Source organism: Lissotriton helveticus, chromosome 3_2 (genome assembly GCF_964261635.1).
Source record: "Lissotriton helveticus chromosome 3_2, aLisHel1.1, whole genome shotgun sequence".
Lineage (NCBI taxonomy): Eukaryota > Metazoa > Chordata > Amphibia > Caudata > Salamandridae > Lissotriton > Lissotriton helveticus.
In genome coordinates, this window is record NC_136062.1 from 115,804,830 (window position 1) to 115,832,492 (window position 27,663).

At 44.0% G+C, this 27,663-nt stretch overlaps 1 protein-coding gene across 4 annotated transcripts in view; it reads right to left on the reverse strand.

Annotated features, from left to right (window-relative positions):
* Positions 1-27,663, reverse strand: part of NEDD4 (NEDD4 E3 ubiquitin protein ligase) — a 2,078,892-nt gene that overhangs the window by 511,751 nt on the left and 1,539,478 nt on the right. For all 4 annotated transcript variants that reach the window (XM_078684873.1, XM_078684874.1, XM_078684872.1 and 1 more), the window contains one exon: positions 16,111-16,340. In XM_078684873.1, the coding sequence (XP_078540999.1) occupies positions 16,111-16,340 (230 nt within the window). The remainder of the gene's footprint in view (positions 1-16,110; positions 16,341-27,663) is intronic.

Below are 27,663 nucleotides of genomic sequence, written 5' to 3' on the forward strand. Positions count from 1 at the left end.
GGGAACCCTAATAGGAAATATTCATTTGGTAATTACACCATGATTAGGCATATGCAGCGCAAGCATCCCAGGAACTATGCTGCTGCAGAGATGAGAGAAATGGCCAGTAACCTTCCCCAATCTTCACCCAGCACCTCCAAAAGAAAGCAACCCACTCCATCGGGACCAGACACAAGGGAGACGATGCCAATCATCCAACCACGGTTTGGTGAATTCAGGGTCACTTGTATTTTTTGTGGTAAGACCATCAGCTATGGTGAGCAGAGCGTAAAGCTCATCGTTCTTGCTGGTGACAACCACAATTGCCCCAAAAAACCCTAATTTTTTCCTGATTTTTTTTTTGCTCCAGTTGAGCCGTTTACAATTCCCTGTTTTTTGTTTCTCCCCATAAAAAATACAAAACAAATTTAAAATTGTTCAGAAAAGCCAAAAAAAGTAAAAAATGTTCAAAAAAACAATAAAAAAAATAAAACAAAAAGAATAAAAAAACAGTTCTTTTTAGAACTACCTTTAATTTATAAAAAATAAACCTATATTTTTAAAGAATCTGTCATTCCTTTTTCCTTAGGGTACGCGCACCGGGGCGCACACCCAAAAATTTTTTTTAAAAAAATTAATGAAGGAGTGAGCATGAGGGAAGAACACAGAGAGAGTAATGTTAAGAGGAAGAGAGCTAGAGAGAGCAACACAGAGGGATTGTTTATTACATAGTAAAAAACAGAGAAGGTATAATAGGATGTTATTGAGAAAAAGAAAATGAATAAGGGAGCAAAATTAGGGAAGAGAGACGAAGAAGAGTAAAGTAGAGGTACTGGGAGAATGTGAGTGGGTATTGAAAGAAAAAGGAAGGACAGTAAAGAATGGGGAAAGAAGGGTAGTGACGGAACCGGGATAAATGAACAACGGTGAGGGAGGGTGAGAAAAGAGCAGTGAGTGTAAGTAAAGAGGGGTGAAAGAGGGTGACAAAACTGAATTAGGGTAAGACATGGGGAGTGACAGACAGAAACGAGAGAGAGAGTAAAGGAAACAGTGACTGAAAGGGTCTGAGTGAAACAGGAAAGAAAGGTAAGTAAGGCAGTGTGGGTGACTTATAGGGAGTCAGTGGGTGTAGGTGGGGGTGTGGGTGTGTAACGTGTGTGTGTCTGGGTGTGAGTGTGTGGGGTGTTTGGGTATGGGTGGAGGTGTGGGTGTGTAAGATATGTGTGTGGGGGGTGTGAGTGTGGGGGGTATGTGTGTGGAGTGTGTGTGGGATGTGTGGGTGTGTGTGTGATGTGTGTGCGTGTGCGTGTGTGTGGGATGTACTTATAGGTACCTAAATCAGCCACAGAACCCAAAAGCTCTTTTCAGGACTACCCTACATCTGATCACTCAAAATGATTATTTTACTCTAACTTTTTTCACTATTTTTCACCAGAGTACGCTCCCCGGTACGCTCCCCGGTGCGCGTACCGGGCGCTCAGCCCGCGAAAATTAAAAAAAAAACATTTTTTTTGGGGCCTATATGGGCCTCCTAAGCCCCCCTCAGAAAACCTACGGGGTCAGGAAGTGTCTACCGTGCCCCCTTTTACCCATTCCCAACGTTATTTGTCCTCCATCTTGTGTCTCAAATCTACCGAAACACAAGATGGAGGACTCCCGTTGCGCTGCCGGTACGCGTACCGGGGCGCGCACCTGTGAGCGCTCCCAAATTTTTTAAAAGTTAATTTACATAAAAACCTCTGTAGAGATGTTCACCAAATATAGAATAGGCCATACTACATACCAGTCCCTACCATTTTCCCAAATTTGGTGGAATTCCATTCAGTCATTTGCCCTGTTGCCCTGTATAAATATCCTGAGGTAAATTACATGACAAAAACACATATGAACAGTTAGGATTTACATCCAATTAAAATGTTACTTTCATTTTCTACAATTTTTTCCTGACATTTGATTGGTTATGTACATGAATATAAATGAAAAAAGAGCAAAACACAGCCATTTTGACTACAACTACCAAAGGTACATCTTGAAAGGATTTTCACATTTTTTCTTCTTCACCTCTCTCAAAAGTAATTTGTTAATTTGTAAGGAGCACTTTAAATTAATTAGTAAAAACGTTTTCTGAGAGTCACTATTTTTACTTGTCCCGAGGCACAGCGTTGCAGACTCTGCCTACAGCCTTTCATAGTCACTGCTCGCGGAACCCGCTTCGCGGGTCCCGCTTCGTGTGTGGACTCACCTTATCTCGTCGTTCTGGGCGAACACTGCATCTGAAGGACAGCGACCTCTCCCAGAGGTAGCGACTGTGGGAGTGCGTGCAGGGCTGCGAGCGAGTGCGGGCGCAGGACTACAAGTCCCAGGAGCGCCCGCCAGACCCAACTGGAAGCACCTGGGCCGCTCTCCCTGCATGCTCCGCCCCACCTACAGCCGTTAAAGATCTCCTGCCCTTGGATAATTGTTGAGTCACTATTTTTACTTGTCCCGAGGCACAGCGTTGCAGACTCTGCCTACAGCCTTTCATAGTCACTGCTCGCGGAACCCGCTTCGCGTGTGGACTCACCTCTTCTCGTCGTTCTGGGCGAAGACTGCATCTGAAGGACAGCGACCTCTCCCAGAGGTAGCGACTGTGGGAGTGCGTGCAGGGCTGCGAGCGAGTGCGGGCGCAGGACTACAAGTCCCAGGAGCGCCCGCCAGACCCAACTGGAAGCACCTGGGCCGCTCTCCCTGCATGCTCCGCCCCACCTACAGCCGTTAAAGATCTCCTACCCTTGGATAATTGTTGAGTCACTATTTTTACTTGTCCCGAGGCACAGCGTTGCAGACTCTGCCTACAGCCTTTCATAGTCACTGCTCGCGGAACCCGCTTCGCGGGTCCCTCTTCGTGTGTGGACTCACCTCATCTTGTCGTTCCGGGCGAAGACTGCATCTGAAGGACAGCGACCTCTCCCAGAGGTAGCCACTGTGGGAGTGCGTGCAGGGCTGCGAGCGAGTGCGGGCGCAGGACTACAAGTCCCAGGAGCGCCCGCCAGACCCAACTGGAAGCACCTGGGCCGGTCTCCCTGCATGCTCCGCCCCTCTCACAACCTTCACTTAAATTCAAGCTGCTGGACCCGCTGCGCGGGAGCGACCGGGAGAAGCCCGGGACAAGGGCGGGCCCGTTCTAGCCCGTTACAGACCGAGCAAGACCGGACCGGGCCACCCCTCTTGGCGGTGTGGTTGTACCATACGGTTTTGGTAATAGCACTTATCGCATACTCCTGACCAGGGTCCCTGTGTGGACGATGTCTACACGCGAAACCCGAAACAGGACAAAAAAAGCGAAAAAGGGTACAGGAACTCTGGATGACTTTATTACAAGGACTAATACAAACATTGACATCGAGATTAATAAACTCCAGCATAGAGTGTCCTTGGAGTTGGAGGCAGCTAGAAGACTGTCCTCAGATCTTGCTTTAGGAAAAAAATCTTCTCTAGGCAGTATTGCTCTAGCTAAAACCCCTGAGCGTCCTGTTGGCCCTAAACCGATTATTATATCGGCTGAAGTGCATACTGTCCCCGAAGAAATTGCCACTCCTGTTGATGCTACACTTGACCTTACCCAACAAACAGACAACAGTAATTTACCTGAAACCCCTCCTAAGGTGGATATACTGTCGGAGGATAATAAAGGTAATGAAGACTCTAAATGTACTCTGGGCGCTATCAAGGTAAAGCCATTACAAAAGAGAAAAAGTCAATCAAAGTCAGTGTATGCTAGGAAAAAGTCTAAAGTAGTAAAAAAATCAATGTTTTACAGCATGGTCTAAGCCACAAGGGGGCTTAAGTAGTACGTTTCATCAGACCCCTTCCACTATGCTGTTGCCTAATAACGATGATAAGATGGAAGCGTCGAATGCAGTTAATATAGATGTGTACCCTGCTATTGGGGAGGAGAAAACAACCACACCATTGGTAGACTTAGAGGGTGGCAAGGAAGAATTCTTGATATCTGTGTGGGAGACACTAAAGAAACTTCTTAGGCCTCTGGAAGTTAGGCTATCTTGTATTGAAAACCAGCTCCTTGAGGTGGAGAAAAGTATTATTACTCTGACCAGTCTAAGTTTAAATCCAAGTGGCAGTGAGCTACAGAGCTCTAATGTAGTTACCAGTAACATACCTGCCCCTATACCCCCGGTACCTTTGAAAATAGCTGCTAAGAAGAGTGTGCCAAAAGTAATCGATCATATTGTGAGTGCAGCTCATACTTCTGTTGCAACCCCTATGGTTCCACCTAAAGGAAAACCTGTTAATAATTCGATCTGTAAGGGCTCTGTACCAAACATGAATAATAGAACAACGAGCATTGCTAATACTTACACCCCTGCACATATCGCACCTACCTCAAATGTGCCCTCGGCTAAAAAAAGTATGATTAATAAAGCTCACAATTACCAGACATTCCATGTTAGCAACAACCCAAGGGGAGGATTTATAGATCTTCCACCTGATGCTAGTTCTTTTGTAATTGTACTAACTGGGGTCCCTGAGCTAGACAACCAACACGAGGAAACATTTTTGTCCTTGAAAAATAAGGTGATTTATTGGTTAAATGAAAACAAGCCCGTCCCAAATCACATGAAAAGTAGAATTCCTATGGTAAGAAGGGTGCCTTGGATTGGTCCTATAAATAAATCAATTTCGGGTGACTGCATTGTTGTTTCATTTGAGGATCCTCATACTGCCCAACATATATGCACATGGAATACTTATGCAGGCACGTCCTCCATTGAAGCTAGACCCTTAACATTTTTTTATCCCCCACTGAGGCGTACTAACCATGGAGGGAATTGGACCATGATTAATCACCATTTTAGGCGTGGCACTGAATTGTGTAGGCAGGGCTTCCACAATGTGTGGAATGGAGTTCCTACCTACAATAGGTTCAGTTGCCTAGATGGAGTTGATTGACTTTCAATCCAGTCAAATTTCTCTACTAATTCCAATGGCACCGACCACTTAGTTTGTGATGAAAGTACTTTCATTAAATCTGATAACCCTAAGGTAATGCGGGGAAAGGGTGAGGGGAGTAATGATCACCGAAACAATGGGGTTGACCCAGCCAAAAATCAGATGTTAGTAGCAAGCTTGAGGAACCCAGGGAACAAATTGGGAGGCTCGATTGATGGAGTCATCAATGGTGTAGTGGGTATGGCATCCGGATTAGAAATGCACTCTGTAGATGCCACTCTGCAAGACATCGTGATAGGATCAGAGTCCCTCATATTGGACACTGCAAATCCAAATTGTCCAGGTAAAGGGGTAAAACCATCATTGCTTATAACCTCCTGGAACATAGCGGGGGTAAATAAAAATCTGAGGGATCCAGAGTGGGCCGAATACATTGATTCCTGTGATTTCTGTCTTTTGCAAGAAACCTAGGCAATAGACATACCTCATAGGATAGGGTATAAAACCTTTGGTATTGGGGCTGTACAGTCAAACAGGGGCAGACCCTCGGGGGGTCTTATCACATGGGTCAAAGTTACACTGAATATTAAGATCAAAATTATAGAAGCAGGTTCACCGGACATCCTGGCCCTGAAACTTACAAATATAAACGGGGAAGAATGTTACATAATCAATGTCTATAACAGACCCTTAGTACACTCTAAAAATTCCCCCACTATTGAACTTTTGGATAGTTTCTTAAAAAGGGTGGTTGGTGATGTCGCAGTAATCATGGGAGGTGATATTAACTGTAATTTTGAACCCGTTTTGGGGCTTGTTGACGTCTTTGCGGACGAAGACCAAGCGAATAACATTCCTCAGCTTGAGACCACAAACTTCGTCTATTGTTCGGCTCTGGTCGTACAATTGGTGAGATTAACGGTTGATCATAGTCTCAGGGCATGTAATGGTCGCTTTCCCTCCGACCTTTTAAAACACCCCACCTTTGTAAAGTCCGATATTACAAGTAACTTGGATTTTATATTTGTTTCATTGAGTATTTGGAATTATATGATTGATTTCTTGGTGGGTAATAGGGGTGAGAGTGACCACTATCCACTGGAATTGTCGGTTGATGTTATTCTGTTTAGTGAACCTTCTTTATTATCCACAACCGAGATTCCTAATTCTATTTCATGTGACGTGGTACACGTTAGTAACAATAGACGTGCACTGAAATGGTCACATTTACTTGCACATGGAAATACACTTGCAAATGTATATTCACTCTTTGACTCAATATTTGGGTCTTTAGATGATTACTTCCTTTCACCCAATTGCCACGACGAATTCATTGATTTACACCAGTCATTTTTTCAAGAGTTAAAAATATGCTTGACAAAAATGCCAAGAAAGAAGCAACAAAATGTAAGGATGGGGTGTCATGGTAAACTATGGTATGACCGCACGTGTAGATCAGCCAAGAGGGAGTTACTGTTTGCAATAAAAAACAAAACGAAGGATGATGTCAAAGTCGCCAGGGAAACTTATAAGCTTACCCAAAGGAAATCAAAAAGGACATGGGGGGAGTCAAACTGAGCGGACATGCTGGCCGCAGCCAAATTGAAGGATAATGTTGGGTTTTGGAGGCTGGTAGCCAATGGGTCCAATGCAGGTAGAGTCGTGAAGGATGTCTTTCTAGACGAAATGACTTGGGTGACGCATTTTACATCTCTTTACAAACAATATGACAGTGGATTAGATGACACTCCTTGGTCCCCACCACCGATTGAGTGTTTAAATTTTTCAGTTGGCGAAACAGAAAGGGCTATCGCCGAATTGAAAAGTAGTAAAGCCCCTGGTCCCGATAAAATACCAGGTGACTTGTACAAACACGAGGTAGAAGTTTGGGCCCCATACATAAACCACTTGTTTAATGCTTTATCTAGCAAATGTCACTTTCCAGATAGTTGGCGTGCTGCAGAAGTTGTCCTGATATTTAAAAAGGGCAGCAGGTTTGTTCCATCAAACTATCGACCGATTAGCTTGATAGACATCTTGCAAAAACTTTACTCTAAGCATCTACTATTTCGGATAAATGATTGGCTTGAGGAAAAAGCAATACTTACTAAACTTCAGGCCGGGTTTAGGGGCAAGGTCAGCACTATAGACCAGGTCTTTAGATTCTGTTGTATATACTGGAAGTATGTACTCATTAGGAAGGGTCATCTGTATGTCGCCTTTGTAGATCTGAGAGCGGCATTTGACCTTGTCCCCCGTAATCTGCTTTGGAGGTCATTAAGTGAAGCTGGATTACCTGGCTGTCTCCTGGCTCAAATAGTTGAGCTGCATGCTAGGAATCACGCTAATATTAGGTGGGGTCCAAAAGGGGAATTGACTCGTGACATCCCCATAGAGCGTGGTGTACGTCAAGGATGTGTTTTGGCCCCTACTTTATTTTCATTATTTGTCAACGATATCCCTGATCATTTGAACAGTTTTACTAGTGATTCACCAAAACTTATTGGGGAAAGGGTGCCTGCGTTACTTTTCGCGGATGATACCATCCTTATATCCCAAACCAAGAAAGGTCTCCAGGCACTCTTGAACTCCTTTAGTATATACTGTGTGAAGAAAGGTTTAGAGATAAACGTTAATAAAACCAAGTGTATGGCATTAAATCCCTGCAGGCCGGACAGTGGGACCTTAAGTCTGGATGGCCAAGCCTTAGAAACAGTGGACAATTTTTCTTATCTGGGGGTGGTGCTAGATTCAAACCTAACTTGGAAACACCAAATTGAGAAAAGTAAGGTGTCTTATGCCCATAATGTTAAACCAATTATTAGCAAACTCAATACTAGCTCAAGTAAAAGTGTGACCCCTGCGCTTGAGCTTTTTAAATTCAAAAATCAGTCTGCTGCCCTTTATGGGGCTGAGATATGGGGGCCGTGGGCAAGGGACCGTTTTTACGGCCTGGACAACAAATTCATGAGATCAATTGTAAGGGTACCCACCAGTACACCTCTGATTCCCCTTCAAATGGACTTGAATCTTAAAAGAACTGATAATTACACAATTTTAAGACCATTAATGTTTTGGGTAAGATTATGGTCTATCCCTGAATTGATTGATTATAGGAAAGGCCTTCAGGAGATATTGTGTCTTGATTCTTTACATTCTGTTGTATGGCTCAATCATATTAAAAAATGGCTTTTTATCCTGGGTCTATCTCAGTTTTGGGAGTGTCCTGAAAGGCTACCGTTTTTTGCAAAATCTATGGTGAAACAAGCCTTTTGGTCTTTCATCACTAATCGGTTAGCAAATTATAACAGCATGGGTTCCCTTAGTAAAATTTCTTAGGTTTTAAAGATGAACCTTTTTTCGAGGTATTCCTAGATGAGATAGAGCCTCCTCTTGCGAAGTCTCTATTTCTGAAGTTCAGGTACGGGAACCTCATGACAAATTCTAATGTTGAACGTTGGTCTAAGAGAAATCTGGATGGGGTAGACCTTGCACAGGGAAAGTGTATAATGTGCCCAGGCCTTCATACGGAGGATGAGGTCCATATATTGTTTTTTTGCCAAGCTTACACCAAAGCAAGAAAAAGATGGAACAAACCCCTGTGTAACATCCTAGGAATAAGATCTTGTTCTTTGGCATATACAATTGTTAAAACCAACAATTCACAATTCATTGTTTTTAGCATTAGTAGATTTCTCTATTCAGTTTACTTTGCACGAAAGAAGATTGGACAATTATTCTGAGTAGTTAAAATTTGTTACAATTCTCCTTTTTTTAAGATGTTAACTGTGACAAAGCCTTGTGCATACGTATCTTGTATGTATTGTCGTTGAAGATGGTTTTAATGAATTTTGTAATCCATGGACAACATTTTTTTTTAATTGTTTTATGTGACCTATGTGTAAAATGATATGTTGTGTTTTATGTACGTATCTTTTATGACTAAAGCAGTCGAAATAAAGATAATGAAAGAAAAAAAAAAGATAGTTATTTATTGTCCCTCTGTTATAGTTATAGCTTGAGATACGCTATTCTATTAAATTTATGGATTAAGTTAGGCTTCTCTAGTATAATTATGATTTTACTTAGTCTTCAGCACATGCACTTTTTAATAGTTCTACTTCCTGCCTGATACCATACACTGCCCAAAGATAACTTCATTGTTAAAAACTCAGAAGTACCTGTCTGAACTTAAACCTACCAGTGCCCTATCTCTACTGATATATTTATTTTTTATGCAATTTACAGCAACAAAATGGAAGGAGAAGCAAAGAAATTTAATATTTCATTTGAAATTGATCTCGAGAACAACCCAGAGGAAGAGAATGATGATTTAGACTTTTTGGATCAGTCTCTTGATCAAGAGTTTCTTAAATATGTGGAAGAAATGGATTCATGGAATCCAAATGAGGACATTCCTGACGAAATAATGTTGGAAGTGTTATTAAATTTTGAAAAATCAGAGCAATACATTTTTATTTAATAATTAAAAATTGTTCCAGACATTATTCTTTTTTATATGTAATTCATAAAATAGTACCAAAATGAATATAATATAATGTGAGACTTATAGTATACTGTGCAACTTTTTTATGTTACATAGTAATTTTGCTCATAGTTACTTCCTTTCTCCCACTATATTATCTCCAATGTGTATTTGACATCTCTTTTTCATCTCCTGCCTCCATGTTGTTTCTACTTTCCTGACAAACTATGGTATGGATTCCATATACCACAATAACTTCTGTAACAACATGCAAATTATCTACAGAGGAGACAATCTACATTGAATTTAAAACTCTGCATTGGTACCTACATGCTGGTACTTATATCACCACACAACACAACAACTCTATGCAGAGCTACCCTACCTCTAAGCACTTTAAATTATTATTTTACTGTTTCACTGGGTTTTCCCCAAGGTAGGCTCCCCGGTACGCTCCCCGGTGCGCGTACCGGGCGCTGGCCCCCACATCAAACCTAGGGGGTCAGGAGAGGTCTACCCTGCCCCCTTATGGTCATTTCCCCCTTTGTTTTTGCCACCTCTTGTGTCTCGATCCTACCGAGACACAAGATGGCGGCCGCTCCGGACTGTTTCGAAAGTTGACAGACACTCGAGAGCCAATCAGCTTTCCGCGCGCGAACTCGCGGTGCGCGCCGGGAGGGCTCCCCGGTGCGCGTACCGGGGCGCGCCTATAGATATATATATTTTTTTGAACCTAAATTACTCAAAATCCACTGGATCACATATCTTGAGACATAGCAAAGGCACATCGGGCGACCAGTCCCTACAATTTTGCCATGTTTCGTGGGAATCCATTCAGCCGTTCGGGCTAAAAGTGAGTCCAACCGCCCTATGGAAATGAACATGGGAAAAACACGTTTTGGGACCCCCTTTTTATCTCGGCCCCCGCTTGACGAATCCCCCCCAAACTTTCAGGGAAGGAGCGGACCACCGCGAGGCAAATTTGAGGAAAATTACAGGCAGATCCCTCAATCTGCGCCAAATGTTGCGGATTTCCGATGGAAAACAATCCTAACTATAACTACCTACTGGCGACCGCCAGTAGGATATATATATATATATATATATCAGTGGTTGTTCTGGTTAGGACATAATTTCTATTATAAAGTCATTTTTCATTTGCCTATATCTTTGGTGGCAGTTGATGAACATTCACGAAATCCAGAAACTAATACGCCAGTTACTACAGGTGCTGTCTTAAGGTTACTGGGTGATCCGTCTAAAGGAGGCCATGAAAAAAAGGGGGTCCCAAAATGCATTTGCACCATGGTAATTGCCATAGGAGAATTGAACCGCGAGAACGCAAATACTGCTGAACGGAATTACAACAGATTTGACAAAAAGCTAGCCTTTGGTCTAGAAAGCAACTTGTTGTGATTTGGTAAAAATCTGTTCAGTAGTTTTTCAGCCATTAACTAAAAAGGAAATTTGTATATATAGAGTATCTGAGGAAACGGAGGGGGAAAAAAGGCCCTATGTGGCTGGCCGAGGCTTGAAAGAAAAGTTGTGGCTACCATTTTATTTATCGCATCGCCCAGGTGTGGGGGAAATACATTCGAAAACACATATAAGGGGTTAGGATAAAGCTATCTTTACCCCAGAGGACACATAGAGGGGTGGCTGAGGGATTGCTCATTAGACCAAAATTGTGTTTTTTTTGCCGAAACTATTAACAAGCGGATCCACCTCCAGTAGAAAAAAAAACATTGAAATTAACTGATAAAACAAAAAGGTTACAAGGTCATTATAGTTAGGCTGACGTTTTAGCCATACAAAACCACAGAAATTCAGCAGTCATAGTTATACATATAGTTAAACATATCTGCTGAATATATAATTTGTGCAATTAAGTAACTTAAGGCAACAAGTCATACTTTCTAACATAAGTATAACGATAAATATATTTATATCTGCCAAATTCAAATGATTTTGTATGGATAAAAAGTCAGCCTAACTAGAACGACCCTGTACCATTCGATTTTATTAGTGAAAAAAATATATATCAACAACACCCCATCAGATCAAGTGAAATCAAAACTGGGCATAGACTCCAACTTAATTTGTGCGTTTTATTTCTTCCACTATGTCCACTATAATGTGTTTTAGTCAAACCTGCCCTTGCTCACGTGGGCTGCAAACTAAACACCTCATTTTGTACTACCCGCGTGATCGGTGGTTGATGATGGTAACTAACAACAGACTATATATTTCTGAATGCCACTGCTAACAGAAGACAGACTAATATTCTGCATGTTGGCACATTATTACCAGTATTTAATCAATACTCCAAGATCCCTTATGTGTATAAATAAATGACTTCACAAAGAAATCCACAAATAGATAATTGAATAAATACATAAATAAACAGATGCATAATATATATAGACTACTAAAAATGAAATCAAATGACAAAGTCTTGAATATAATTCATAATTAAGCAAACACTATAATAGCAGCATATAATTAAATGTTGATGACTGGCTTATATAAAGACATTTTCTATCCTCGTTCATTTGTCACTTAAATCGACATATAACCCCAAAATGTAGCCCATAGTGGGCATTTTCACTGTAGCGAAGGCGTCTTCCTGTGATTATTACTACCCCTATTTTTAGCTACCTAACTTTAAAGTTTGTATTCATGAAGACTAAAACGCCCCAAAATGTTGATATAATTAAAAATGACATTGGTCTAAAAATGTGTGGTGCAAAATGCAAGCAAGTCCATTGGTTCTTTCTTTCTAGTATATTTTGTCTGTTTTTACCATCCTTAACCCCAAAAAGTGCTTAAAAGTGAAAAAATATTCAATAGCAGCCTGCATTGCCCTTAGTGCAAATTACTAAACAATTGAATTCATATAATTGTTGCTCAAATATTTTGATCAAATATGTACAGTAATTTATTTATATTACCCATACTTATAAAAAATTGTGCAAGTTCTCACCAATATTCAAACCATTAGGCGACTTGGTATCAAGATTTGATATATACCAAGTCTCCAACTGCCCGTAATGTTTCTCAATTGTCTCCCCGTCTCAAATTAAGTACTGCATCAATGACAAAATATTTAAGACAGTGAAGTTTGTTGTTATGGTGGTGTTTAAAATGTTGGGCTACAGGGTAGGTGGAATCAGAGTTTACTATGGCTCTGAGGTGTTGTAGGATCCTGACATGGATCTGCAATTTAGTGCTTTCAATGTATCGCAGTTTTCAAGTACATCCCAAAACCTAGACTGTAAATTCAATTGTGCTCGTATAGAAACCATCAAGCTTCACCGATTTATCACTGAATGCAGTAAAGTACTGGACTGTGTTGACCCCAAATCAGCATGCTCTACATGAGCTACATTTAAGGAACCCTTTTCTTGACGAAAGCAAATTGCTAGTTTGAATTATTTCAGGATTACTGCTTACCAAAGCGTTGCTCATAGATGGAGCTCGCCTGAAGGTTATAGTGTGTTTTTTGGGAAGTATAGAGCCTATGGTTGGATCAGTTAAAACAATGGGCCACTGTTTGTTATGGATAGACATTAACGGTCGTTCCTGTTTGTTAAATGTAACAATTAGCATTGTATTGATCTCATCACTATTTTTATTGTGTTTTTTGTTCTTGTTTTATTCTTATTGATCGAGCCATCCCTAAATAAAATGGTCTTCCTATTTTCCTGATTCGTTCTTGCAATAGCTAAACTGAGGGTTTTTGCAGAGTAGCCATATTTATATTTTACATAGCTCAAACATTGACCAAGGGCATTGGGGTGCATTACATGAGCACCAGATCACATTATACAAGGTCAGATTTATTATTTTTTTTAAGTACAGGAGATTAAGTGATGTGCCCAGAGCCAACGGTAGGACTCGAACCTGGTCCCCCAGTTCCAACATCAGCAGCTCTGGCCATTTAGACCATATCCATATTTCTCAATTTATGTGTGTCAGTCATACACAAGTGGGATGATTGTGCATGATATCGTATAATGAGAACATTCTATGTTGAAATAGCGTTGTGAAAAACTAGCAGAACAAATACAGGAAGGTCCACGCAGAGTCTAGCTTGGAAATACTTGCAAGGGTCTGTTTTATAACTGGATCTATGTTCAGCCCCTTTTCACCAATGGTGCAGGAACAATTTTTAGAGTAGGGGTGGGGACATCGATGAAGGAGGGATTGTGAAAAATTCTAGCTTCAAGCAAAGTATAGCAAATGTATTTAGCAGAAGTGTGGTAGTGGTAAGAGTGTAGTAAGTAGACGGTTGTGTATTTTGGAGCACAATGTTGCACATATATTACTAACGTACCCTGCAGTAACGCATGATCATTTGCAGACATAATATTTTCAATTGAAATGGGCACTAAATTAGTACAGATGTACAGTTTTACTGATAAAACTATATAGCACAAAAATGATAATGTGTGGAAATCGGGTTTCAGTGAATATTAAATGTGTGGGGCATCACCAAGTAAAAGAGTCTTGATTAGTTTGATGCTATTGAAATCTCTGTCGCCATCATACTTCAGAATTACAAAAAAGTTATTTTTTTTTGTTTTCCTCACTGCGGATGTATTCTAAAATAGGGATACAGATCAATTGCACGAATTTAAATGTTGTAGTACGCAACAACAAAAAAATGACTTCTATGACTTCTTTCATCCTTTCCTTTCACAGTTCATGTAACCCAGTAAGACTATGATATATTGCACTGTAAATCTCATTACTTCGCATTCAGAGAAAGAAAAGTAAACACTAAAGTATAAGCAGCAATTTGTCAGAAGACATAGCCTGACATTCTACCTCTGTCTCTGAAGGACAGAAAATCTGACAAGATAAATACAACATGCAAAGGCATGATTATTTATTGCTCACTTGAGACCCACCAGAAATCGGCTTGTGATCCACCTGTGGGTCGTGACCCAAAGTTTGTGAACCGCTGCACAATGTGCAGGTTGAACAGAGAGTGGGGGGAGGGGTACGAAGGAGATGGTTGGTGGTAGGGGTAAGAGAGGGAGGCAGGGGAGGGCAGAAAGACTGTTTGGCCTTTAGCGGTGGAGGTGTAGCCTGATGCCAGGATGAGACGGCCCCACAACATCTTTTTTTTAAAATATATCCCTGGCACTCAGTAGTCCCCCTGTGTAGGCAGATTTGGATTAAACACACCAACCTGCCGCCCCTTCCTACCCAGGGGGGAGAAAGACTGCTGAGGCCAGTGTATATAAATATTCCCTGTGATCTAGTGGGATTTCTACCCATGAGGGAAGGGGCAGGAAGACAGCTGGGCCATTTGAAGGTGTGGGTACAGCCTGATGCCAGGTTAAGGTGCCCTCACAACCCCCTCCAATTTGATATTTTTGTACTATTCCCATGGCTTTTTGCCTTCTTGGAAAGAATGACTATTGGGGGCTTTTGGGGGTGGGTGCATAAGCTTATGCCGGGATAGGCTGCCTCCAGCCACTTCTTTTTAATTTTAGGATGATTTCCCTGTTGTCTAGTGAGCTTTCAGACCACCTTCCTCTTCAACAGAAAGACTATTGGGGCCCTTACAGGGATGGAGGCATGTCCCACTGCAAGGGTGGGCCCCCACACTCCTCCCCCCCCCAAAAAAACCTTTGCTATATTTTGGCTAGTTTCTTGGTCCCCTCACGCGAATCCACAACTCCTGACTACCCTTAAAATACCCAAGATGTTGGGGAAAATAGGATCCAAAGATGTCATGGATATATATGTGCAAAAACAACTATGCCGGCCTAAATCTGAAGTACCCCAAATTGCCAAAAATGGGCTCAGAATTGAGATTGAAAAGCTGCGGCAATTAAAGGGTTAAAAAGACAATAAATGAATAAAAGGCTGTCATGCTACAAAAACTTTCTGACCATCTTTTATTCAGTTTCTAAGCTATTCGTGGAGAAAAATCCTATGGCAAATTCCAAATATGGGTGAAGGTATTTAACCAAAGCCAAATGCAAGAGGTCAAATTGGTGTAGTTAGATAAAATTGCATTAAAGAGGCCTGATCACTATTAGTGGGGCATATTTAGTTTCAATTGCATATATGTCTTTACTGGAAAATAGCGCTTAGTTAACATTCATCGTGGTTGGGCACTGGCCCATAAAAAAAACATTGAGACGTGGAATACAACACAGATACTAAACTTAACCATGCCTAGATGAGCCCACTACTAATGAGCATCTATGGCTCAAGCTGCATATCACACGAAAGAACACAAACAGGGAAAACGTTCTCTGGACATTAAAGTTTGATAAACTTGTTAAAAAACAAAGCAGTCCCAGAACATATAAACAGGGCTACAAAGTAAACTGCTACTTGAAGCTTTGTAAAACATCGAACAGGAGACTGAAAAGAAGAACTAGATTGTAAAAGTCTCCTGTGTAATTGCCCAACAACTTTTAAATCTCTTTAATTGGCAGGCGAAATGGCTGTAGAAAAGAAATAAGAAGGAAAGCTAGAAGATGAAGCCATCATGGAAACTGTCGAATTACTGTCATCCTATCTCAGGCTTTTTATAGAGGGATGGTAATAATTCCACTCCTCTAGCTGTGCTTGGGTTATGTACTTAAAACACAAGGCTAAGGTAAAACAATTTAAATGCAGTAAAAGTAATTATAATGCTTGATATTTTGCTCAGGACTCGTATTACTCACGTAGCAGAATATTCGAAGAGTCCATAATAAGGGTTGAACATTTCCTTGGAGATTAGGAAGAACCATTCCCTGGCCACGCCTCCATAATCCAGACCTTTTTCACTGTCAAATTCAATCCATAGCCGCGCTTTGAGGACATCTGCTCTCTTGATAGCTATGATTCTTCTATATGAGTCTTCAAAAAGTGCTGAGCGCCGTAGCTTCATATCAAATCTATTCGGAATATCAGTCTGTCAAGAAATCAAGCACATGAAGGTGAAAATATTTAATATATTACATATATATATATATAGACACACACTTTAAAAACATAAATATGAAAAACATCCAACCTATACATATAAGCAAACAACGGGTAATGCGCAATTTTCAGGACCAAAGAATTGCCAGTGCTAGAAAGTATTTGGCCCATTGTGTGCACATGAGCAAATCACCTAATTCAAAGAATAAATTAAAGATTACCAATTTTACCAACTGACACCTTACATTTTCAGATTTACAGGTTATATTTCTTAGCTAAATCTGCAGGGGTGACGACTATATAGGCACTGCGCGAGTCACTTCCAGCGACGTTCATGACGCCATGTGGAGCCGAACTATGCCACCTACCAGCGAGCAAAAAAATTCTGGGGTACTTTTACGCCTGGGAATAATTCTAAGGTAAGGTATCTGTGGCTAGATGTCTCTTTATCAGATGCCAGTACACATACCCCCCTATTAAACAAAAAATAATGAAAATGGGAGAATACCTTTGTACTAATCTTTTAAACACTCTAGTTGCATTACCAGTCTGTGTCCTACACCTGCTCCACAAACGGGTTTACCAAATCTCACTGGTCACCAAAACCAACTGCAATGGGATTAATTACTTGCTCATGAACGTCTGCCGATGTCTAACTTGGTCGCCAACACATAGACTCAATGGTATTCTGCTGTAAATCTTCTCTTGAGCCTATTCTCAACCTGTGCCTACCTCCAATTTATCTCTAACATACTAAATCGTTCCACAAGCACACCATAAACCACCATAAGCCACACTTAAGGCTTTCCTGAATATTTTGGTGTGAGACAGGAATGGTGTGGAGAGGTGTTCCTCTACTCACAGTGCCCTAATGAGTGTATCAGGTATCCTGTTTTTTTAATTCTGGCACTATCCTCTCACTGATCTAGTGTGTGTGCATAGGCCTTGCAATTTACCTTGATATGAGTGAACTCCTCGACCTGTCCTGTGACCACGGCTGGTGCTCCCAGTTTGCCCTCATCATACAGATAGTAAACTTCTGTACCTGTCGAACGAGTTACTTACCTTCGGTAACGATGTAACTGGTAGAGACATAGTCTAGCAGTAGATTCCTTAACTTAGAATATCCCCAGGCATAAGACTGGATTCAGAAAACTTTCCGCAGCAGCACCTATGCGCGCTGGGTGGGGTGGGGGAGGCGCCGCACGACTCCGCCCTGATGTCGTCCACGGACATGACATCAGCAGAGCCATATATGTCCCTCCCGGCAGCCCAACGTCAGTTTTCTTCGGAGAAACTTTTCCGCGTCACAACGCGGAGCCACCACCAAAAACTGAGAACATGGGAACAATGAGCAAAATGGATGAAAAAGAAATTGAAAGGTGAAAAACAACACCATAAAGGACAGTGCCAGTCACTGGATGCTGAAAAGTAGAAAAAGGAAGAGCAGAGCACCGCTCTGAAAAACAACCCTTCACAGTGAAGGCTAAATTACCTTTAGAGGGAGATGAGGATGTGAAAAAACAGTCTGGCAGACGATAGAAAGTTCACTTCCATAATGTATAACCATGAAGGACAACAAGTCCGGAACACAGGTTTGAGGATAACTCACCACAAGGCGTCACCAGAGAGAGTCGTAGTAAGCCCAATAAGAGACCCATAGAATGTGGCAGAGCCAATAGACTTGAACCAATGGGTCACCAGGGTGGTAAAAGACCCCAAGGCAAAGGGGAAGGGGAGAGTGGGGTGGGGGAAAAACATGAAAGATTTCACACCACACAATCCAGGCCGAGAGCTGGAAAGAACACATGACATATGAGCATACAGTCCAATCCCGAGAATGGGCTGAGTAGCAATGAGAATAGATGAAGCATTCTGAGTCGGAATGAAAAGAAATGTCACCCTGCCGAAGGATAAGCCACCTAGAGGGTGCGAGTATAGAAAGCCCATCCCAAAAAGGTCCTCGCAGAACTGGGAGGATGGGCGGACGTTAAGGAATCTGCGGCTAGACTATGTCTCTACCAGATACATTGTTACCGAAGGTAAGTAACTCGTTCATCTGACAGAGACGTCTAGCCGCAGATTCCCTAACTTAGAATAGATACTAAAGCCATACCCTTAGAGGAGGTGGGTCTGCGTCTGAACCCCACCAAGTTCCAGAAAGAACTTAGCCGTCAATAATGTGACCAAAACAGTGCTGTCAAGCATGTGATGATTGCAAACACAACAGTGATGGACAGAATGTGGATCAATGTCACACATTCACCCCAGTCCAAAGATCTGGGCCCAAATCCATCGTTTTTCCACTCCACACCACCCTGGGTTAGACAATGGCGATATGCAAATCAGCGCTGACCCTGTGCCCCATGGGAACAGTCCAGTCCGAACTACAAAAGCCATGTCCTTCCCAGAACGGAAACAAGCATCCGAGGACCGGCCTGGTTTCGAGGTAACACCTCTCATCAGCCCGGCTAGCTTGATTCCAGTGGTGTGGAGTGCCTGGGACTCACGTCTGAGCATCCCCAGTACACTTAGAGCGGTAATTGCAAACACAACAGTGATGGACAGAATGTGGATCAATGTCACACATTCACCCCAGTCCAAAGATCTGGGCCCAAATCCATCGTTTTTCCACTCCACACCACCCTGGGTTAGACAATGGCGATATGCAAATCAGCGATGACCCTGTGCCCCATGGGAACAGTCCAGTCCGAACTACAAAAGCCATGTCCTTCCCAGAACGGAAACAAGCATCCGAGGACCGGCCCGGTTTCGAGGTAACACCTCTCATCAGCCCGGCTAGCTTGATTCCAGTGGTGTGGAGTGCCTGGGACTCACGTCTGAGCATCCCCAGTACACTTAGAGCGGTAATTGCAAACACAACAGTGATGGACAGAATGTGGATCAATGTCACACATTCACCCCAGTCCAAAGATCTGGGCCCAAATCCATCGTTTTTCCACTCCACACCACCCTGGGTTAGACAATGGCGATATGCAAATCAGCGCTGACCCTGTGCCCCATGGGAACAGTCCAGTCCGAACTACAAAAGCCATGTCCTTCCCAGAACGGAAACAAGCATCCGAGGACCGGCCCGGTTTCGAGGTAACACCTCTCATCAGCCCGGCTAGCTTGATTCCAGTGGTGTGGAGTGCCTGGGACTCACGTCTGAGCATCCCCAGTACACTTAGAGCGGTAATTGCAAACACAACAGTGATGGACAGAATGTGGATCAATGTCACACATTCACCCCAGTCCAAAGATCTGGGCCCAAATCCATCGTTTTTCCACTCCACACCACCCTGGGTTAGACAATGGCGATATGCAAATCAGCGCTGACCCTGTGCCCCATGGGAACAGTCCAGTCCGAACTACAAAAGCCATGTCCTTCCCAGAACGGAAACAAGCATCCGAGGACCGGCCCGGTTTCGAGGTAACACCTCTCATCAGCCCGGCTAGCTTGATTCCAGTGGTGTGGAGTGCCTGGGACTCACGTCTGAGCATCCCCAGTACACTTAGAGCAGTAATTGCAAACACAACAGTGATGGACAGAATGTGGATCAATGTCACACATTCACCCCAGTCCAAAGATCTGGGCCCAAATCCATCGTTTTTCCACTCCACACCACCCTGGGTTAGACAATGGCGATATGCAAATCAGCGCTGACCCTGTGCCCCATGGGAACAGTCCAGTCCGAACTACAAAAGCCATGTCCTTCCCAGAACGGAAACAAGCATCCGAGGACCGGCCCGGTTTCGAGGTAACACCTCTCATCAGCCCGGCTAGCTTGATTCCAGTGGTGTGGAGTGCCTGGGACTCACGTCTGAGCATCCCCAGTACACTTAGAGCGGTAATTGCAAACACAACAGTGATGGACAGAATGTGGATCAATGTCACACATTCACCCCAGTCCAAAGATCTGGGCCCAAATCCATCGTTTTTCCACTCCACACCACCCTGGGTTAGACAATGGCGATATGCAAATCAGCGCTGACCCTGTGCCCCATGGGAACAGTCCAGTCCGAACTACAAAAGCCATGTCCTTCCCAGAACGGAAACAAGCATCCGAGGACCGGCCCGGTTTCGAGGATTCAAGCATGTGATGAAGCACAGTGGGGACAGTAATGTCAGCGCAGCTAAGTTCTAAACCATGAAGCTCTGAAGAGAGCGGAGAACGATGAAAGGCAAAGGTACCACAAGCTTACAAGAACAGCACAAAAACTTCTTTTGTGTATATCGGGTTGAGAGAGGGAAAGCAGAGAGCCAGAATGCGCATACTGGAGCAAGAGTTCACAACTTCGAAGGGGAAGAGGAACCAATCCTAGGGCCTAAGGGATCCGCAGGATCCGAAGTGTCGACAGAAAGCATAAGGCGATTACCGGCAACCAGGCGAAACTGTGGAAAAAACACTGTTGAACCTGCACCTGCAAGATACATGGTGCGACGGAAGCCAAAGGCAGACTCCTGCCCAGCAAGTGCCGGTATGGGACAAGAATACGCATACTAGATATGCTGGAGTTAAAAGGAATCTCATGACACTGCCAGAAGTGGAACTGGACCTAAGGTTTAAAAGATCCACCAGATGCAATGCATCGCTGGAAGCGAAACCCAGAGGGATGGCAACCGGTATGACAGATAGCGCATACCGCCCCAGTATGTAGAATAGTGAAAGAAGCACTGTTCAAGCATCAGCAACTAGATGCATGTTACAACACTGGCACGTGACCAATCAATGGCCAGAAGGCCGGTAGTGAAAGGAAGACTCGCCAAGGCATAGGCGGTCTGTTACAACCAGCAAAAGGCCAAGGGCACACAGCCTAGCGTCAAAGTAGGAGCAACACTGTAAGATATCTAAGCATACCGGGAGGCACCCAAGCACATCGTTTGGACGTTGGGACAACACCAAGAAGGAAAGACCTCCTGCAGGGCAACGTGAGCAGCTCAGATGCGCACAAGATGAAGAGGGCAACGGACCCAAAGGGACACCAGGCAGCCGGGCACCACATAGCGGTGGTGGCACAAGCCGACCGGGTCAGTGACCACGGACACCGCATGAAGAAAATAACCCGCATGCAACCTCTGTGCAAGACAGAGCAGATCCAGAAGAGAAAGAAATAAACTAGATAAGGTAATAAGCAACATCCTTCCCTTGCCCGGGAGGAACCATGTCCCCTCCAAGCTAGGTGGGAGAGAACCAGGCACGACAGTGAGGATCAATGTAAGTGCCCTGGACCACAAGAAGCAAGTATTCCTAAGAAATACGCCCCATGAAAGATCACAGTAAGATCCAGTCAGATGTGTGGAAACACCTATGCGAGGCACCAGGGAATGTGGAAAAAAACGATGTTGGAGAAGTGGTGAGAAAAAGAGGCCACATACAGCAGAGATATAAATGCTAATCTAGTACCTTGGAGGAGCCCAATAAGGACTACGTGCCCAAATCCGTGCTAATAACACTAAGCATGGCTTCACAGCGGCGGAGAAGGTGTGAGCTGTAAAGCAAGGACAGAAGCACTACAGACAAGCAGGACCAAAGGCACCCGAAGTGCGATAGAGCGATGCTAACAATAGGACTGCAGGAGAAAAGACAGAGAGGATGTCCGTGAGGCATACTCCATAGGGGCGTACCAAGGCAAAGGCAGTCACCTAGTACCAGCAAATACCCCACATAGGGTAAGTGTCAGCCCCTGATAAGGGGATCCTCTTGGGCAAAACACACAGTCAGTGGAATGAAAAGAAGACCAAACCAGCCATACGGCTGAATGTTTAACAAATGAGAGAAGGAAGTGCAATAGAGTGATGCTAACAATAGGACCGCAGGAGAAAAGACAGAGAGGGACTCCCCAAGGTTGTCCGTGAGGAATACTCCATAGGAGCGTACCAAGACAAAGCCAGTCACCTAGTACCAGCATATACCCCACATAGGGTAAGTGTCAACCCCTAATAAGGGGATCCTCTTGGGCAAAACACACAGTCAGAGGACTGTAAAGAAGACCAAACCAGCCATATGGCTGAACATTTAACAAATGAGAGAAGGCCTAACAGCCGCGGACATCAACCATGGAACCTACTATACATGTGCGTTATAGAGGTATAGTAAAATAAGGCAGAGAATTGTGCAAAGGTTATGGCAACCCGTACAACAGCCGGGAAACTGCTGAATCCGCATGACGATCAAAAAGGTCCACACCATTAAATGGTAGATCTCTGAGGGCATCCCGAACATTATCAAGGGAACGACTGTCGCACAGCCACGCATGGCGGCGCAAAGCCACAGACGGAGCAAGAGCTTGCCCCACAGAGTCAGTGGCATCAAGGGAAGAACGGAGCGAATATTGTGCCATTTCCCTGCCATCAAGCAGAAGCTGAAGCAATTGAGACCGTGGCTCCTCTGGAATGGAAGGGAGAAGGTTCTCGACCATGTCCCAAAGGGTCGAGGGTGCACACGCAAACACACAAGCAGTATTTAAAGCGTGGATTCCAGCTCTGGTAGAAGCAAAAAGCTGGTGGGCACACGCGTCCAGCCACCCAGATTCCCTAGTGGGAGGCAATAATGGCAATGCAGATGTAGACTGTAAGGCAAAGGCCGCCTGAACCACAAGTCCCTGAGCCATAGAGTGAGTGGACAGGCAGAGTGGATCAACCGGAGCAGAACGGTGCCTACGAGCAATAACCAGATCAACAGGGTCACCGGAAGAGGGCCTTGCCCATGTACCACGCAAAATGTCAAATAAAGAGCCGCCAAATGGCAGCAAAGGCTCCACATCTACAGGCTCCATATGGAGCAAATCCAGTAAAGGATCTGAAAGCAGAGGGACCACAAAAGGTTGACTGATGGGGTGGGCTGGACGGGCGACTGGGAAGACCCACGGGGTCGTGTCCCGTCGGCGTCGTATCGTCTCCGGAACCGGAGTCGATGAACACAGCCGGCGCCGAGGAAGAATCCGCAGGCAGGGACCCGATATGAGTGACCTCCACCTGTTTGGGATCCGAAGGCGCTCCAGGGACAGGTGGGGACCCAAAGTACAGTCGGAGTGCCATAGAATACGCCTCCATTTGGGCACGTGTTGCACCAACCACCGGAAAGGGTGGGTATGGAGGAAACGACTGCCGGGCACCCTTACCTGGCATAGAGCGAGAGAAGCGGGCACCAGTAGTACGCAAATGGGAGGAAGACCTCCGTGCCTGCCGCTTGTGCTTGTGCTTACCTGCCTTCGAGCGACGTTCGCGGGAACGACACCTGGAATGAGCCCGATCTGGATCAGATAATGGTTTACTTAGCACATGAAGTGGAGGAGGCAATGTATTATGTATTGTGAATCAACAGTTATGATCATACCTTTTTATCTGTGTTCCTGCAGTGGGACCATTCTGGTCCACTTGTGTAAAGTTCTGCTTTAATGTGAGAATTCGGATCCTCAAACTAACACTCCCAGGGTCTTTTGTGCATGTTTGTGTGTATAGCCTGAGTCGCACATGCGCGGTGTGCATGAATGAACCAGAGTAATGAAGAATCATGGAGTCCATTTTGGAAACACTAAACCAGACACTCAGCACAAGATCGAGATGACATTATTTTCCCAGATATTGCAAATGTTTTTCTCACATCCCTGAAGCTCGAGGGAGGCGACCTTGACACTAAAGGGAGAGAAGACTCCTTAAGAAATTCTATTAGGCTTTTTGCTGAGAGAAGCTGCCAGTTAGTCATCCTTAGTTATCCCGAAGTACTTACATTTTGTGAATGGTGGAGTTGAGGGTGGGACTGTAGTCTCTGCTGTTGACGGTGCAAGGGGTCCATTATGTGAGGTCAGCCTTTTGTCTTTTTTCTAATCAAACTTATGGCTGATTGGGGCCCGCATCGAAAAGCTCATGCCTCTTTGTTCCTCTGTTTTGAATACGCCAGGATTCCTGCTGTGTGGAGCATCACTCTACAAAAAGGCTGGGACTGGAAAGCAGACCTAAGAGGACATTTGAAAGGGGGGCCAACCCAGTTCTGAAAGTGTATTAAGCGGATACACATTTCCTGTCTGTTTTGGCTGTATAAATATTGCAAGTTCCCTATGACCAAGGAAGGGAGTACTCTGCAGAATACTCTGAGGACTGATGTGCAACCAGTGCTGGTGTCTGCCTGTCAGCCATCTTCCCAGAGGTGAGGGGACATCATCTGATTCCACATCCTGCTGCAAGAAGTGATTAGGTATCTTTTAGTGCTTAGAAATTAGCCTACCTGCTCGGAGGGAAGGAGCCTGCCATCACTGTAAAAGTGAGGTGCAGCATGACCCCAGGTGCGGTAGGTCAGCAGACAGTGAGGACTGGAGACAGTGATTTGCATGCCCTGGAGTCAGAGAGCCCCGGATTTTTATGTGCGATTCATGGCAGGATCACGAAGGTTGTGGCATAGGCTCAGACACTGTACCCAAACTGAGAATTACAGTGTGAATTGTTCCGCTGTTTCCAAGCTGGGAAGATTGTTGCATGTCCAGACCCAATGCGCCTGAATTGTGAATCTGCAATTTGGACGTAGCCATTAGAACAGCCAGTGTCGTAGAATAACCCACAGCTGCTGTGAAACCACCACCGCAAGGAGCCTGAAGATATGGTCAAACACTGGAACTGAGAGGCCTGTGAAAGGCCATCGCCTGTTTACGAGTCTGGCTGTGCTAGGCCTCACTGATTCACACAGCTTGAGTGTGGTTGCACGAGCAACCACTGGACCAGCCATGAAAAAGATCCATCTCTTCCCTAGTGCAGCAAGATTACCCAGTGCGGCAAATGAGGAGACTGAGGAAGGCTGCAGGCTTGAGTAGTCGCGTCTTAAGTGAGTGACTGAGTGACTTCCAGGAGCGGGAAAGTCACCAGAAAAGTACCAGCCCTCATAATGGACTGGGAGACGCATGGGTAAGAACCAAGAAAGAACAGTTTAAGATTATGCACCTACACTAGAGTATGACAGTAATTTGAACATGAGCCTAATCATTCCAAGTACTTACAAGTAATGGGAACCACCTAGACCATAAGATAAGAAAAACTGTGGTCAGAGGCATGATGGTGCGTAAACCCACTTTAAGCGCCATGACTCTAAAACTGCATCATGTGAATATCTTTATGTGTAGCATTAAGTTCTAGTGTACATTGAAAGTACTTTTCTTCTTGAAAGTCAAGCACTGGGGTGACATACATTTGTTGCGTGCTGAGTTTTGAGCACCTGTAGATTACCTCCAAGTGAAACCTATTACTGTTCACTGTCGCTACCACTGAGAGTCAAGAGCTGAAGTAGTTGAATGTAGCCCAGTTTGCATAGCCGTGGTAGGATGGACCCTGTGACAACAGAGACAACAGGCGATATGAATAATGAAGGCTGATCTGGAAAAGAAAGAATGGCTGAAAGGGCCAACAGATGCCTATTAACTTCCCACAGCAAAGACTTTCCAGGCAAGAGATTCCTAACATAATACATGAAAAAAGCTGACCTTCAGCAGATCATTATCAACCACTGTGCACAATATAACTAAACAAGAATATCAACCAACAGACTGAAAGACTGATATAATGCTTGGTTCACCACTGTTTGACATTAACCTATCTGCTGGAGCACTTGTACATCTGCTGTTGCCTTGTACTGTGCAGCTGTAAGGTTTGTATTGATTCTGACTTCCAGGGTCATATCTGTTACATATTTTTGGTAGTGGGTTCTCAACACCTTCAGAATTGTTCCGCTGTTTCCAAGCTGGGAAGATTGTTGCATGTCCAGACCCAATGCGCCTGAATTGTGAATCTGCAATTTGGACGTAGCCATTAGAACAGCCAGTGTCGTAGAATAACCCACAGCTGCTGTGAAACCACCACCGCAAGGAGCCTGAAGATATGGTCAAACACTGGAACTGAGAGGCCTGTGAAAGGCCATCGCCTGTTTACGAGTCTGGCTGTGCTAGGCCTCACTGATTCACACAGCTTGAGTGTGGTTGCACGAGCAACCACTGGACCAGCCATGAAAAAGATCCATCTCTTCCCTAGTGCAGCAAGATTACCCAGTGCGGCAAATGAGGAGACTGAGGAAGGCTGCAGGCTTGAGTAGTCGCGTCTTAAGTGAGTGACTGAGTGACTTCCAGGAGCGGGAAAGTCACCAGAAAAGTACCAGCCCTCATAATGGACTGGGAGACGCATGGGTAAGAACCAAGAAAGAACAGTTTAAGATTATGCACCTACACTAGAGTATGACAGTAATTTGAACATGAGCCTAATCATTCCAAGTACTTACAAGTAATGGGAACCACCTAGACCATAAGATAAGAAAAACTGTGGTCAGAGGCATGATGGTGCGTAAACCCACTTTAAGCGCCATGACTCTAAAACTGCATCATGTGAATATCTTTATGTGTAGCATTAAGTTCTAGTGTACATTGAAAGTACTTTTCTTCTTGAAAGTCAAGCACTGGGGTGACATACATTTGTTGCGTGCTGAGTTTTGAGCACCTGTAGATTACCTCCAAGTGAAACCTATTACTGTTCACTGTCGCTACCACTGAGAGTCAAGAGCTGAAGTAGTTGAATGTAGCCCAGTTTGCATAGCCGTGGTAGGATGGACCCTGTGACAACAGAGACAACAGGCGATATGAATAATGAAGGCTGATCTGGAAAAGAAAGAATGGCTGAAAGGGCCAACAGATGCCTATTAACTTCCCACAGCAAAGACTTTCCAGGCAAGAGATTCCTAACATAATACATGAAAAAAGCTGACCTTCAGCAGATCATTATCAACCACTGTGCACAATATAACTAAACAAGAATATCAACCAACAGACTGAAAGACTGATATAATGCTTGGTTCACCACTGTTTGACATTAACCTATCTGCTGGAGCACTTGTACATCTGCTGTTGCCTTGTACTGTGCAGCTGTAAGGTTTGTATTGATTCTGACTTCCAGGGTCATATCTGTTACATATTTTTGGTAGTGGGTTCTCAACACCTTCAGATTTTTTTTGTAAAACATTTTTATTGGCATTTTATATTATTACATACATCACATCTTTCATTGCCGACGGTTCTGGCATACGAGTGATCCCACATGGGGACTTAGTACTGTGACATACTAGCACATAGGTTGAAGGTTTTTCAACCCTGTCACTCAGTCTATTAATTGTCGATGACCCTCACGGGTCTGTGTCCATATACAAGTTGCCTTCCCATATGTTGCTCTCCGCGTCACGCTGTGGATGTGAGGTGCATTGTCTCCCCGCACATGAGCTCGCAGGGGCTTTAGAAATTTCAGCCTTATTCTAACCATGAATAAACTTGGGGTAGAAAAACTG